The sequence below is a fragment of the Vidua chalybeata genome, chromosome 3 (genome assembly GCF_026979565.1).
Source record: "Vidua chalybeata isolate OUT-0048 chromosome 3, bVidCha1 merged haplotype, whole genome shotgun sequence".
NCBI lineage: Eukaryota > Metazoa > Chordata > Aves > Passeriformes > Viduidae > Vidua > Vidua chalybeata.
Genome location: NC_071532.1, coordinates 72,387,025 through 72,402,876, shown reverse-complemented (window position 1 = coordinate 72,402,876; position 15,852 = coordinate 72,387,025). Strand labels below are relative to the sequence as shown.

General features: G+C 36.0%; 1 protein-coding gene across 2 annotated transcripts in view; it reads right to left on the bottom strand.

The window, feature by feature from the left end:
* The window catches only part of ASCC3 (activating signal cointegrator 1 complex subunit 3), a 251,081-nt gene that overhangs the window by 124,074 nt on the left and 111,155 nt on the right, over positions 1 to 15,852 (bottom strand). For both annotated transcript variants that reach the window (XM_053937188.1, XM_053937189.1), the window contains exon 14: positions 3,599 to 3,733. In XM_053937188.1, the coding sequence (XP_053793163.1) occupies positions 3,599 to 3,733 (135 nt within the window). The remainder of the gene's footprint in view (positions 1 to 3,598; positions 3,734 to 15,852) is intronic.

Below are 15,852 nucleotides of genomic sequence, written 5' to 3'. Positions count from 1 at the left end.
TTCCCTCTCATTCATTGCTATATGTTGTGCTTTAGGGATGATACTCCCCAGTTTACTGTTCCCCACTGAGAGTCTCCAAACCATGCACTGCTTGCTTCTCCCCCTCCCACAGCATCCCCTTGCACTGGAGAGCAGAATTGGAGGCACAAAAGGTGAAGATCATGGGTTGACATAAGAACAATTTACTGGAAACAGCAATAAGGGAAGAAAACAAACAGTAACAGCAACAACACTAATGACACAGGGTACAAGAAAGAGGGGAACAATTCATGTGTGATTGCTGGAACTGGTGTTAATTACCACAGTACTCTGCTGCACCTCTATGACCAGAAGGAACCTCTTCTCCCCAGAAGACACTCCCTTCCCCTTGCTCCCAGCAATGATGTGAGTTGGTACTGAATAACCTCCAGGTCCCTCTTGGCTACTGAAAAAATTAAGCCAATCCTGTCTGGAGCCAGGACACTCTGGTCTTCACACCTCTTCCTTCTTATCTGGTTATAAATTTCTTTTGTTATTCACAGTCACATGTCTTGTTCTTGCTTTCCCAAACAATCATCATCAGCTTGGTTTCTAAGTGCATTTTACCTCATCTTCCACACTCTTTCTAAGTACTGATTTAGAAGAATTTTTAAAATTCTATTGGGAAAGATTCCATAATTTTGCACATTACATTTTCATGCCTCAAGTTTCTCTGTAGGAACACTTGGAAGTGTGTACCATTAGTACTGATCTTGTCTACAGCTTTTCCTGAAAAGGGATGATGCTTACATTTTCATTTTAAAAGAGTAGTATTCCCACACAAGAATTCAAATTCTCTTGGGAGTTTGCTTAGAATAACAAGTACGTTTCACATGAACCTATATAGTGACTATATTTTACTTGCATTTTTTATGAATAGCATGTAAAGCTTACAATTTAAGTGCTCGCTTTCATTTACCTCTCCCTTTCCCAGTTTCTTCCTCACTTCCTGAATCATGACGCCAAGTCATCACTGTTTTGAGTGAAGGTGAACACCTCCCTGTTCAAGCCATTTATTCAGTGTAAAAACAGAGATATTTGTCTGCTTCATGGCAGCTCCCCAGCAGATTACTGTGTAATTCTCTAAATAAGCCAAAGACTGCTCTCCCAAAGTCCTAAGTCTCACTGTTTACCATCACAACCTTCCTCTGAATACTGAGCTCAATCACACAATGAAATTTGCCATTCATGGAAATGCCTGCTGCCAATTCTTGAGCAGCAAAGTAGGGGCCTGGTTGGACTCAAAAGCAGTCTCTAAGTGTAGCTTATGAACCTCATGGGTGGCCTGAATAATGTCACTATCCCAGATAATGGTTGAAAATGAAGTGGGGAGACTTCTGCAAGTATCCACTAGTAAGTTACAACCACTATATCTGCCTGGACAGATAATCCACAACAGATCTCCACCAGAACCTCCCTGTCCCTTCCTTCCTGCTCCAACCTTGAAGAGACAGGAGCTGCACATGTCCAGTTTCACTGTGGGGCTCTGCACAGTCAAAGATTAATCTAGCACAGAACACAATTCCCTCTCCTCCACTTCCCTGTCTGTGCTTTCCAGTTCAGTGCATTACCTCGAAATCTACTGCTATATTCACATGTAATAAGCATTACAGCACATCAAACCACATTCGTATCACACATATTCCAAATAGGTTTAGAACTTTTCTCTGTGACATTTTTGTGGTTTCCTTCAACACAGGAATATGCTTTCTAATTAATTTAATCTTATTTAATTAATTAATGAAAAGTAAAACTAAAGATACAGGTGTTGTTTTCACTGACAGACACAGTGAGTTGGATGAATACTTCTTTGACAGATATCTTACAAAATATGCACTGCTGAAATCAGCATAAAATTTTCCTTAATTTCTTTAGCAATAATTCTGACTGTCTAAATAAATCCTAGTATTTTCAATAGCTTGATTTTTCTCTTGTATTGCCATTAAAAATGAACATTATTTTTAATAAGTGAAGAGTTTCATGCTTTTTTCTAAGAAGTCTAATGAAAAAAAGTTCAGCATTAATTAGTATTATAGTATGTCGGAGTTCAGAGCATCCCTTTGGCTGCCCCGGATGCCTCGAAACCCTGGCAGGGGGCTCAGGGACCTTGGCAAGAAGTCAAACACACCTGTGGCTTCGATTTTAGCCATGGGAGAAGCTGCCAACCTTGTATGAGGAAGCCAAAAGGGTTCGAGTAGTGTAATAGGGGAATTGACACAGGGTGGAAAATTAGAATTTGGGGTTTTTTTAGAATGTAATTCAGGGGTACAAGATGGAGGAATCTGGGCGTGCCCTAGCCTTTTCTTCCTTCTTCTTGTCCTCCACGTCTTGGTGTGATAGTGACACTTTTCTATTGGTCTAGGATAGGGACAGACTGTCCAACATAGATTTTAGGTATTGGTACGGGAACTGTAAACATGGTACACATAATTTTGAGTATATAATGTGGGAGACGTCCCGGGCTCGCAGCAGACTGCCATGGCTTCTCTACTAGCCGGACCTTGGCAGGTCACAGAGAAACCATTATAGATAAGAAAAAATAAACAACCTTGAGAACTTGGCTTTGCGCATTCCAGACCTTTTCTTTGGCTGCTAGGGAAAAAAGGACTTTCACACTGTTGGGGTCTTGCCAGCAGACCCTGACAATACTAGAAACATGGGGTCTTCAAGTTCAGGTTTGACGTTATTTTTATAATACAGCAGATACTAGTATCTGCTAGAAAAAGAGGGGCTTTTAAATATGCTATCTTATGAAATATAATGATATCAACTTATAAGAGCATAGTCTTAAAATTTTTATTATAGAACATAATTTATCCTGATTTCTCTACATTTCAGAAATCTGATTCTACCAACTGTAACATCTATGCTCCATTCATAATTACTAAGATTGAATGAATCTCTTCACATTGTCTTCAGAAGTATATAGTAAAGTAACATATTTATTAGAACTAGCAACAGACACAAGGACCTAAAACCCTGAGAAGATTGTAATTCACAGGTCCAAAATACTGAAGAGTTTATAGATATATTTGCCAGTGCAAGAAGGCATCTCCCATATGTATTAAAACTTTTACAGTAAGTATCTCCTCTATGTTCATGGGGAGAAATCAATTGTGAAAAGAGAAAGAACCTTATTTTTCAAGGGATGTTAAAAAGACACTGTTAACTCTAATCTTTAGACTTCAGTTGATATCACCAAATATAAATGCCACACACAGCATAGAATTAAGAATTGTTATGGAAATATTCCTTCAGCAGATATAATGGCATATTCCTTGAAACTGATGGTTTAGAGTCTTCCTTAGCTGCAAACATGAAGGTTACTGTCAAGTAGTGCAAGTTGCATAAAACACAATTATCAGCTTTATCTTAACAAACTGAAAATAACAAGAATTTGTTCTTCCTTTACTATTAGTCCTTCTGTTCCCCTATTCACTTCAGCAACCTCATATGACTTTTCAAAGCAAAATCTTCCCAGAAGCTCAAAAATGCTGCATCTATTCCCATGCTGGACTGTCTTGTAAAAAAATATCAATTCCAAGACTGAAAAGACTACCAGTGTAAATTATCCACTTACCTGTTTTTCAGCTTGTCCATATTCTGATCCTTGGGGTGACAAGAAGTGACAAATATGACCATTGTTTTTTGCTTTTTCTCGAAGAGCCATAGCAGTTCGTACTGTAGCATTTCTAGCATGAACAAACACCATCACCTTTAGACAGAAAGAAACAGGGCCAATGAGAAATTAAAAAAAAAGGTTTAATCAAATAATGAAAATGCTTTAATTAAAAAATATTCCCTGTGGGAATAACAAAAACTAGTTAATACATGACATACTGAAGAAAACTAATGCCACTCAAAGGCAATTAAAGGAGGATCCTGCCTACATTGTATTGAATCTTTTCAAAGAGCTTTTGAGAAGATTGCATTTTTAAAAAATTCTTAAGTCTTTAAAAATAGGGAACAATTGTTGGCCATAAATAGTTCATCTTCACAAAGTACTGAGATTAACATTGATGTAAAGAGTTGTGTTTGACACATCCTAAATGATCTGGAAACAAATACTGGGCTGATAAACATTCTGATGCTACAACTTGGCTATGTGAGAAAAGAACAACCAATCAAACAGAAGAGGACTACTTCACAGTTAAAAGCCCACAGGAATATTACCACTGTTAACAGCAGGATCACTAATGCAATACTCAAAAGCCATGAAAACACTAATCAAATTGTTTGAGAGAAATGTTTTTACTTTTTTTTTCATGCTGTTGAGAATGTCAAGAGATCTCAAAAAAGAGTTGGAGTCTTTTAGCTAAAAACAACTAAAATATTCCTTTCTGATTACTGCCTGCCATAATATATGTCTAGAAACAACCCTGTGGGCTTTAGAAACTTTGATAGTCAGAGGCACTCAGTATACACGCTTCAGGAAATGGAATGAGACAGATGGATTTGGACCACATTGAGTTCCCTTTCTCTCCTGCTTATTAAACTCAATAAATTTCAATAAATCCATCAAGTATAAAAAGAAAAATCACACGTTTCTGCTTTTAGTTAGCAGAGGCTTGGAATAAAACTTCAGTTATGATTTGTAAAGCTTCTGCCTACATGTATGACAATCTTTGACACCACAGCAATCATTCATTCATTAAGACCTTACTTAGTATGAAGACAATAACTAAGAAACAAGCATTGTGTAACTGCCCTCTACCCAGAAGCCGTCCTACAATTCTTAGAGACATTTAATTTTCAGATGTGCAGCACTTTTCTTTGATATTTATCTGCCACTTGTTTAATAACGTACAGCTGAATTCATTGGTTTTTATGTATTAAATGATCACATATCAACACCTGAAAAAATTTAAAGTGGTTGCAAAATTGTTGAGCAAAAAAAAGAACTTTTCAGACAGACAACAATCTCTGTACATTCTGTTACATCTTGTAATCTCTGTACATCAAAACATGCTTTTAAAGAACCAGCCCTAGCTAAGAATTGACATATAACACCTTGTTGGATGTTTTTTTCCCAATGAAATCAGTAAACATTCATCAAATATACTGCAAGACAGCAATATAGTCTTAGGAGGGTTAATTTAGCCTGTCCTAACTGTGTCAGAGAATATTATATTTCAGTGGCAAAATCTCTGTGCATTACATTATGCAAATAAGTTAGGAAAAGTAATTTAGAATAGAGAGAAGTGGTTCCACAGTTACAAGCTGTGTAATTAGATCTGTACTCTGCAGTTCAAAGCCAGCTCTGGTGTATATAGCCCTAGTGCTGAAAGCGTCTGCTGCTGCTCTCCTGAAACCAAAGCTTTTAAATAATAAAAAATACACAAGAAACGAGAAAGCAAATGTCTCTAGCTAGGTTACCTAGTCAGAATTTTCACAAAGTATAAAACAAATCAAATCTTTTACTGAAAACTTTGTTTAAAATTCACAGTAGGAACTGCTTGCATTCCCCAAAGAGTTGCATATTCCAGGTTTTAACCTTTATGAAACATGTTAGTGCATCACCAAAGCACAGAGAAGTGTGCTATTATTACTAAAAATGTATAATCAGGTACTTGAAACACCTTGAAATACATTTCTTCTGCCTTGGACAGCAAAGATGCTTGGATTAACTTTTCCCACTGGAAAATACATATCTCAAACTGATATTCTCTATGATAGTCTTAAAACGTTTCATCATTTTTCTGGGGAAACATGCTGACTCTTTCAGTCCTCTTTCCATCTTCCTATTAAAAGTGCTAGTCACTTGAATGCTTAAGTTCAGCAATTCTCTTACTGAACACCTCTCCTTGATGAGAGAAGGCCTAGGTTTTTCCAGCCACTTTGCAACATACCTTTCAAAGAAACTAAGGCTAAAGAATGAATTTATTTAATTCAATGCTGATATTAATTATGTGGTAAAGAAACAAGCATCTATATTTTAGTCTCAAGACACTGTTTGGCTTCACACAGCTAAATCCATATAACATGTTCTTTTATGGGGTTCTTGATCTGAGTATTACTTCTATTGAAAATGAACAATTAGGGATACTGATCAACAGATTAATCTGTCCAAACATTTTCTCTCTTAAGGTCAGCAGGAAAACTCCTCCAAGTATTTTACAAAACTCAATTCCTACAAAGGTTTCAACACTTTTCCCCAAGGACTGCTAATGGCACCTATTTATGTTAAAAACATCTCCCTCCACATCATTAAAAGGAACCACATTACAGACTAAGTAAAACTCACTCACATGTAGCCTAATTCTAAAGAGTAATAAAAGTGCTTTTCTCTCATGCTGTGATTTCTCCCTAACTGCCAAGATACAATTCAAAATTGCAATGCCCAACATTTACAGAATGAAGAGTATATTACATCCAAAATATACATGAAAACAACACACAGAGCTCACTAATGGCTCTTGATCAAAAATGATGCTAAATCAGGATATCTTAGATTATCAGATCTAACTGATTGCATAGCAGTGTATAAATGTGATTTCTTATTCCTCTCACCAAATCCAGCAACTCATGAAGAACTATCCAGAACTAATAACTAAAAAAACATCAATAAATAAGAAATTTCAAAAGTTGACCTATACTAAAGCTTAAAAAGTTTAACATAGATATCTTATTTTTGCTTTAGCAGATTTTTGTATTTTGCATATTAAAGTTCTTCCTCATATTAAACAATACCATGGGAATGGAAAAAGCTGAACAGATTGTCACTTACAAAGGCAACAAGAGAATTTGAATTTACTTTCTAATTATTTTAATTAATGTTAGTACATCTTGTATTTAAAAGAAATATTGATATAATTTGCATGTGTACTAAGATCTTTTACTACAGAAACTGAAGGATTACTAAGCTGCCTAAAAACTTGTGCTAATGAGACATTTTTTATATCCTTCCTTTTCTACAAAAAATTCTTCCCAATTTAAAGGCAGACTGCATTTACTCATCACATAACATTAAATAATGTGGATTGGAATATATTAATTTTCATTCAAGGTTGAGAAGTCAAATAAAATTCAAGAGAAATGTTTAGGAAACTGTGCTGAAGAACAAAGCTGCACAATACTATACAATATTTTAATAGAACATATTAATTAATAACAAAGAAATATGTAATGTTTCATCAGCTAATCAAAAAAGTAAGGTGATATATTTTGAAGTCTTGATAGATTGCCATTAATCATTCTCTAAATTTTGATTTATTCACTCAAATAAATTACCTCTGATCATCCCTGTTTAAACAAAACCTAGGATTTTTCAAAACACACTATATAATCTCATAAAAAATCTAATATCACCATCTAACTACCCTTCTATTTTGATATACTAGGTTTTAAGGGGTAATAACTCGACTATGCAGATATTTTTACTATTGCAGTGTGCACTTGCTCATTTATTTATCTGCAATAATTGTACTGTTTAAAGAAATGTGCCCTATAATTTCAATTTCTGTATTTCTTTTAATGTGGAAATGTATATTTATTTAAAACGTGACTACCCTAGTGAATGTTTTATTGTACAGTCCCGTCTAATTTTTTTATTGCTTATGAATCACAGAATCTTTTAAGCTGGAAGAGAACTACAAGGATTAGCAAAGTCCTCCTCCTGGCCTGGCACAGGACAACTCCAAGAATCCCATCGTGTGCCCAAGAGCATTGTCCCCATTCTTTTTGAATTCTGTCAGGCTTGGTGCTGTGACCACTTCCCTGGGGAGTCTGTTCCAGTCCCCAAGCACTCCCTGGGTGAAGAACATTTTTCTAATAACCAACCTAAGTCTCCCCTGACTCATCTTCATGCCATTCATGAAACTATGTAAAGGGTTCTGGTAGGGACGTTATATTGGAAATTCTTTATTTTCTTCCTATTGGCCCTTCCTTCATTTTGCCTTGTGTGTTCTACATCTATCTGTAAAAAATGCTCTATTACACAAATTCTGAAATACTATCATATTTCTTATTCTTAATTTTCATTTCTCTTACAGTAAGGGTATGACTAAGGATAAGTCTTTGCTATGATCTTTCCCATTGGCCTCAGGGACTCTGGGATTCCTAGGCAAGTCTTACTAGCAAGACCAAGGCAAAGAGGACATTGAACAGCTCAGTGTTACAGATGTTTTATGTCACAAGGTTTGCTGCCCATTCAGTAAAGAGCCATCATTTTCCTTAGCTGCCTTGCGGCTGCTGCTGCTGTACTTGTGGAAGCCCCTCCTACTGCCCCTAATACACCTTGCTAGATTCACCTTCAGAGTTGGCTTTCCTAATCCTATTTCTGCATGCTTGGACAGTGGTTTTATATTACTCCTGGGTCTTCAGTCCTTACTTTACCCTCCTGACTGCTTCCTTATCATGTTTGTCAGGAGTTTCTTTCTCATCCACACTTGCCTTGGGCTGTTTGTTTGATTTTCTGCACATCAGTTCTTGAGCTTGGAAGATTTGATTCCTGAAAATCCCCTAGCTCTTCCAGATCACCTGTCACAGGACTCTTTCAAGATTTCTGAAAAGGACAAAGTGTTCTCATGCAGTCAGGACAGTGCAGCTTTTTGCCTCGTTCCCTCCATTAGAACCTTGAACTCCACCATCTCATGGTCACTGCAGCCAAAACACTTCCCAGCATTCAGATCCCCAACCTGTCTTTCTCTTCTTGTAATTATAAGGTACAGCACAGCATCAACCTTCATCAGCTCCTCAATCATCTGTGCTGGGAAATTGTCATCAATGCACTCCAGAAACTTACTGGATTGCTTTTCCTCTGCTGTGCTGTCTCTGGCAGATATTGTGGTGGTAAAGTCTCCCCAGAAGACCAGGGACTACAAACATGAAGCTTCTTCCAGTTGTCTGAAGAAGGCCTCATTTACTTTATTCCTGAGCAGTGTCTGTAGCAAAATCCCACAACAACATTGCTTATGTCTATCTACTGGTTAATCCTCCTCCTAAAGTCTCAGCTGGCTCACCATCCATCCCTAGGCAGAGCTCCAGGTATCCCTGCTGTGCTCCCACACACGTTTCTTGCTGCCCTAACCTTGACCTTGCTCTAGATTCTGTTTCCACCCATTGCAGCAATCAGTCATGTGAGGCATCACATCACATCTCTGATCTCAAGAACATCTTAGCTCGGCAATTAGGGATGCAAATCCCTAATTTCTCCCTTTTGTTCCATATGCTGCCTGTAGCACTGCACAGGCATTTCAGAGAGGCACTCAGCTATTCCCATATAAAACGTGACACTGTGTCCTCTGCCACTGTGTAAAACTGAAAGACATAGGGGTTTGCTGTCATTTCCAGGCTATGGATATATGGATGTGGATAAAACAGTTATGGACTTTAAGTGGCACTGAGCCTCTAGCATTAAAACAGGAAACTCCCATGACATCAAACTTTTACACTGGAGAACAGCCAGTGTTCATGCAGCAGCACTTATGGGAGGATGCTTCAAGTGAAAATTACTTGCCCACATGAAACTTCATGACTCTGCCTTTAAACAACAGTCATATACATCTTCCACTAAAGAAAACCTGTTTGAGAACACTATAATAGGATCTGTGCTATCTTCCATTTAGCCAAATATATTACAAATTGCAGAGGAAAAATGAATAGAGTGAAAATTAAAGCAGAGGGTGAATTAAAAATAAGACAAACAAACAATACTTCACTGACTTCTACAGGTAGTAGAAATTATTCTGAATGTTAATTGACAGGATAGAAATAGAAATAGCAATAACTATTCTTGTATAGAAAATTAAGCAAGAATAGCTAGTCTATTACTATGCAAATATATGTCATTAGGCAGTTAACAATTGCATTTTTGCAGATGCCAATGGACTTGAATGACAATTATTATTCAAAATTATAAGCAGCTTTTCACTGTATCTTTTTTTAGAAAAACAAGATCATGCAATAATTTGTTTCAAGCATTTCCCTTTGTCCTTTTTTGACACTAACTATTTTGACTTTGTATAACAAAATATGTTTCTATGGTATAATAAACTATATTTTCAACAAATATCACTCTAGATTAAGAGTTGTCATGTTCACCATGTCTCTTCTTATGTTTTCAAATCTGTACTCACATGTATAACATTCATAATACACAAAAATGACCCAGGAGTCAGTAGTCATAAGCAGATTCTCTTCAGCTTTACTAAAGGAGAGGAACATAGAAGATGCCGGAGAAATCTTTTTATCTATTCCCGTTACTTTTACTCTAAGCAAAAAAAGATTAAGAAAGTTGCCATGTTGCCAGTTACCATCTCTATCTTCTGGTTTCGGCAACATAAACCTACTAAACAATTAAAAGAACAGTCATGATTTTTTCATTTTTTATCAGTACTGATTTAAAGACAGACCTTTATCCAGATTTTTGCTCCTAATCAACAGGTTTTCTATATCACCCAAAAATAAAAAAACTGCTTTCAAGGACAAACAGTGTTTTTCATATGAAACGTAATAAGTTATGAACAACTTAAATGTTGAATTTATTGTTAATGGTAATAAACTGTGCTTGAACAAATTGAATCTCGTTCCTAAACCCACATGCTACATACCTAGTCCTTCTCAAAATATCCTTGCCTAAATAAGAGTATCATAAATACCTCATGATTAAAAGGCATGCAATTATCCAAATGCAATATATTTTGGAATCACCTTATCAGTAGGCACAAAGAAAACTCTCAACACCACAGAATTACACAAATGAGAAACTTCATAGTCTGAAAAGTGATTAGAAGTATAAAGTCAATTTCCTGATGCATCTTAGTGAAAATTTATTTTCCATCCTCATGGATTCCTCAAAATACTTTATTTTCCACAGCAACCTATGTTTCTGTGTATTTCTAATTGAAACCCACCAACATTACCATTGGATTCTCAGGTTACACCTGTTAAAAGACTGTGACAGGCATAAGGTCTTGGTGGACAATAGCTGCCTTGGTAATAATTTACAGATGTTTTGACAAAAATCAGGTTGTTTATTTACATACTTGATACTATCATGATAAATTAAGCACACAGATCCATTTCTTTCTGAACTACAGGGCAAGAATTTTCAAAAGCTTTGAACCACTGACAATGCTTAATGTATCTTTTGGAGTATAATTTAACCTTGCCATTACTGAATTGAAAAATAATGTGCAGCTGACAGAAATGAACAGACTTAACTTCCCACAATCTTCTAGATGAACATGCCATTCAATGGTCGGCAGTGTCATATCTGAGAAACAGCTTTTAACACAGAGCTACTAAAACTCATCATATATGGCTGCAAGACTGGTCAAGCTGCCTTTGCCACACTTGCAAGCAGTAAATCTGCAACTCAACACTTAGGTCATCCACAAGATGCCAACTGGCTCAGGATGTAACTATCAATTACTTCATTTAAATAAAATTTTAGGCTATGAAAAGTTGCTCATCTGGAATTAAATTTGATTTTTTTTTGTTTTAATGATTCAATGCAAATTCGTAATATCAGAAGAAGAATAATTCTAAATAGTAGCACTTGCTACCTTAGATGGCTGTAATTACCAATACTGACAACACTGTGTAGCTGTGCAAGACTGCAGACATAAACTGAACACCTCATGTACTAATAATTAATGAGAATATATTAAATTGGTGTTTCTGGTCTACATAAATTCATTGTGAACACCTGAGTACAAATATACAGACAAACTACTATATAAATACAAACATACATACAAAAATTAGCATGCTGCAGTGAAACATTGCCCACAAACATTTAGAAGGCTCCCTAATTGAAGAATTATGGGGTTTTATACACATAACTTATTATGGCATCCATTTCCAGCAATTTCCTCAGCTGTTCATAAAGGCAGCTGACAAGGTATATGTTGAAAATCAAATTAATTTGGCCAGAAAATATAGCGAAAAATAGTACATACATATCATTTGACAATAATATGAACCATCTGGTATAAAGCACTTTTTGATGTGCATGGCACATCAATATACTATTTTCAATTAAAGTAAGAAACAAAATTTCATTTATACAGGCATAAGATTATATTAACTATTATACCCTTAAAGTTGAAAAGGCAGTTATTGTGGAAATGAAGACCATAAATAAATGATGAAGAGGCAGAACATAAAAATAGTGCACCATCACTGAACCACTTTGTAATTTTGTTAAATCACATATAGAAGTAGGCCCTAATTGTACAAAAACTGCAAAAGAAAATGATCAAAAACCTCAATTCTTCATTTAATCAGCTGACAGAGAAATAACGTTTTAATCAGTCATAATTCAGTTATCCTGTCAGGTCACTTTACCTTTGTGTATTTTTGTGTATTTTTATTCATACATGTGCACACATGCGAATGTAGAAGCAATATATACACATATATATGCAAATAAGCTACACCAGATGATGAAAGAGAAACAATCTGTACAGATACAGAGGTACAAAAACTCAAGCTGAAATAAACTCTTTAAACTCTAAAATGAAAATCAAGAAAAAAACCCAATCTAGATGAAGAATACATGTTAATAAAATCTGTAACTTCTCAGACTTATTTGTCCAAAGCATGCTATAAACACTATTTCACCCAGGAAAAAAATACGAGGACAAGCTTAATTCTCAAGGTACTAAGTCCCAGAGAGACCTCTGAAAATAATATTGTTTTATTAAATCTTATCTCAAGACATGGCTATAAAAGCATTGTCAACAGCTCCAGTAACTAAGCTTATTAAACTTTTATCTTCACACGGCTTCTGCAGCCAAATAACAGCTGGAAAACTGATAATAAAGAAATTTAATCCATCATTTTTACAGATGAAATTAATACCTGTCAAATTCACTGCTGACAATTTAATATAATAGATTTAAATTAACAACTCTGTTTCTTTTTTAATTTAAGATAGTTCAGAAAAACAAGATGACACTTCTAAGTACTGCAAAGTTCAAGTCAATTGTTGTACATTGAGAACAATTACAGACAAAGTGAATGCTTTATGTGCAATATGCATCATAGAACCAGTTCTGACCACATAAGTTTAAGTACATTTTGCTTCTGATCTGAGACAACAAAAATCCTGATTTGAAAGAGTAAATATCAAAAATCTGTGCAAGGTGAGACTTAGAAATAATTCCAATTTTTTTTTTTAAATGTATCTCAAAATTATTTCCAATGAACTAAATGTGGACCAGTGTAAGACAACATTTTAATTAAGAACATAAATTATAATTAATAAAGCAATCTTGATCTCCAGAAAACTGCATAGTAACCACCCAATGAATACACTAATTAAAAGTGTTACAACTATATATGGCTCTATTCTGCACATTTGTTTAATTTTAAAAGATAGAAGGTAAAAGCTCGTGACAGGTAAATCAGATGCAGTTGAGACAATACTGCAAAAGCAGAAGAGAACACTATCCAGCAAAACCTAAAAAACTAGTTTAAATGAGAAAAGTAAAATCTCAGAAACCAACAATGTAATTCATAAAGCACTTTCTTCAAAAGGTTAAAAAAACTGAACTGAAATAAGCACAAAATGGGCAGATCGAAATCACCACTCACAGTGCCTCAACAAGAACAGATGGTTTGTATAAAGCTGTTCATTATTACTTTTCATCCACATTTTTCATCCCAGTAGTGAGATTTCTAGCATGTTAATTCAAAAAAGGGTTGTATCTCTACTGCTTTGCAGTTATTCTTTAGATAAGTGGAGCCATTGCTAACTTTGTACAATTTTTGTAATTTTTACTACTACTGCACTCCCTTTGTGATGTTATGTTAAGGCTTTCAGTATCATACAGCATTTCAAAAATCCAAGTTCTTTGCAACAGACAATTTGACATCTTTCCCCACTCGAAAAGCTGTTCCTTGCATAGCAAAACCACTTGTAAAGCCATGATGTCTCCTCAGGATTTATGTACTGACACCTTGAACCTCAATGTACTTATGTACTGACACCTTGAACCATAAAAGGCAAGGGAATGAGGACCACAGAAAGGTGTCAGAACTCCCACAGAACAGCCAGGTTTTGCTGTGAGCTGAAAACACCACGCTCAGTGAGAAAATGAACTTTGAAGGAAGCACAGAAAAAGCCGAGCCAGAAGGCACAGTCATGGATTGCCAAGTCCAACTCCTAGAGATTCCCTGAGTAGCAGAGCTAGTGAAAGCAAAGACACTGTCATGTCAGACTTGCACAGAAAAGTCTCAAAAGCAATGGGAAAACAGGAATTATTGTCTTAAAAAGGAAGAGGTTTCAGACGATGAGAGAATGCCAAAGGCACTCCAAGTAAAAACCTATCTTAAACAGACAAAATGGCAAAGGAGCAAAGTGCATTGGATATGGAACTAGGAATGAAATTTAGATACCTGTGACTGAAGATGAGTCACAGAGCATTGAAAGTCAGCAAAAAAAGCCATACAGGAAAATAAGGCGCAGAGAGAAAATGTAAGAGACCTGCTGAAACAACACCAAGGGCAAAGAAAACATAGGACTTGTTCTGGAGGTTAAAATAATATTAAAAAAAATCATTTTTAAGAAAAAAATAAGAAAATGGAGAATCAAAAGAGGTGCATAGCCCGGGGAGAGTGGCGAAAGAAGAGTTTTATGACTGCAGTTTGAGAAGGAACCTCCTTCAAAAACTTTCAAAGACTTCAACAACAACTCTTCTAATTGATAATACAGTAAATTTAAGGGATTTTTTACTAGAAAGAATTTCAGACCAAAAAAAAAAGAAAATCAAAGTGTAAGGTTCTGACAAACTCATAACAGCAAAATATTTAAGAGGTGATGAGGGCAATGGGAGAAATGTGAGATCAGCTCCTGTCTCCAAACGAATGAGATAAACCTGCAAAAGCTCAGTAAAAGCAGGAGACATAATGGATGTGAATTTATGAGTCAAGATGAAAAATAATTAATTCCCTAGGATACTAACTTATACAACTTAAACAACTGAACCTTGACAAAGAGAGCAGCAGTTCAATATATTAGATAAAGGAATTTAACATGAAATCAAAATTTACACATGATATACTTCAGAGGAATAACCAAAATCTTAAACATACTATGTTATTTCTCAAAACTCCTAACAATACTGTTATTTCTCAAATCACAACATGACAAGGGTGTCATGTTATTGTCATAAATTGTTAAGATAAATACAGTATGATATGCATTGTCCTAAACTGTTACTGGAAGGAGAAGATTAAAAGCAGAAGAATGGTGAGGAAGATGGTAGATTCACTGAAGTGACCTTGCAGCTGGGATTGCCTAGGCCTGGAAATTAACAGTATGGGAAATCCCATATATTATGTCCACTCCTGTTTATCCTCGGTCTGTTTTGAAAAGTAGAAAATCTGTGTTGAGATAACAAAGGTGTTCACAGAGACTTGGAGGTACTCTCATGGACAAGCCTGAGATTGCTGTCCTGAGAGAGAGATCAAAGGTCAGAAAACATAAAAAGTACCCCAGTAGGGTGGTACAATATGTGGTAAAAGGGTACAAATAGCAGCCCCACTGCCCATCAGGATGGGCTGAGCCTGGCAGTGCCTGCGCTGCCCCTCCTGTGTCTCTGCTGCCAAGGAGCTGCTTCAGGGTCCTCCTTTTAGAGAGGTGATGAAAAAAATTAACTCTTTGCATTTCAGCCTGGGTTTGTGGCTGTTCTGGCCATCTGCCTGTGCTGACACACACCTGGCCAGAAATGTAATGCTTCAGTTTTTTAGAAAAATGATGCTGACACGTACAGTCTTCAGTCACTATCTTTGCTGATCTCATGAGGTTCTCCACAGGCTGTCCCAGACAGATGCTACTTGCACCCCTGAACTTGTAGCCATTAGATGCCCTTCTCACAGGGCTGT